Below are 510 nucleotides of genomic sequence, written 5' to 3'. Positions count from 1 at the left end.
GCCCCCCAATCCCCCCGCCCATCCCCAAGGGGGGGTCCTCACCATCTCCAGGCCCCCCACATCTCTCGTGGTGGGGACAACGCCGCACCACCTCAGCCACGTGCTCCGATTTCTTATAGACGGCGACGGCGCGGAGCAAAGACCCGGGGGGGGGCGGGACCCCCACCCTCACCTGCACCGGGCAGGGTTTGGCCAGCCGGCAGTACAGCTTGTTCAGCTCCGGGGAGTACTGGAGGGGGACAGGACACGGTATGTGTGGGACCCCAACCTGGGACCCCCCACCCCCATACTGCCCAGATACATGGGACCCCAATCTTGGACCCTCTGGGTAGCGGGGGTCCCTTATTTAGACACACACCCCCCCCCATATATCTAAACACCTCAGCGTCCTGTATAGAACACCCTCGATGCCTGAGACCCCGAGATCAGACCCCCCCATAGCACCCAAACACCTGAACTCCCTATCTAGGACCCCCCCCCAACGCTTGGGACCCCCCATAGCACCCAAAT

At 63.7% G+C, this 510-nt stretch overlaps 2 protein-coding genes across 2 annotated transcripts in view; one reads left to right on the top strand and one right to left on the bottom strand.

Annotated features, from left to right (window-relative positions):
• TP53 (tumor protein p53) overlaps positions 1 to 288 on the bottom strand; it is a 2,246-nt gene extending 1,958 nt beyond the window's left edge. Inside the window, exons 1-2 of the mRNA XM_010571169.1 lie at positions 283 to 288; positions 19 to 229 (exon numbers count right to left, since the gene is read on the bottom strand). Of these exons, the coding sequence (XP_010569471.1) occupies positions 19 to 229; positions 283 to 288 (217 nt within the window). The remainder of the gene's footprint in view (positions 1 to 18; positions 230 to 282) is intronic.
• A 119-nt stretch (positions 289 to 407) lies between these two features.
• The window catches only part of LOC104834079 (monocarboxylate transporter 13-like), an 8,834-nt gene continuing 8,731 nt past the window's right edge, over positions 408 to 510 (top strand). Inside the window, exon 1 of the mRNA XM_010571168.1 lies at positions 408 to 483. Within this exon, the coding sequence (XP_010569470.1) occupies positions 408 to 483 (76 nt within the window). The remainder of the gene's footprint in view (positions 484 to 510) is intronic.

Source organism: Haliaeetus leucocephalus, unplaced genomic scaffold, assembly GCF_000737465.1.
Source record: "Haliaeetus leucocephalus isolate CR32 unplaced genomic scaffold, Haliaeetus_leucocephalus-4.0 Scaffold308, whole genome shotgun sequence".
NCBI classification, from domain to species: Eukaryota; Metazoa; Chordata; class Aves; order Accipitriformes; family Accipitridae; genus Haliaeetus; species Haliaeetus leucocephalus.
This window is presented reverse-complemented; position numbering and strand designations above follow the sequence as displayed.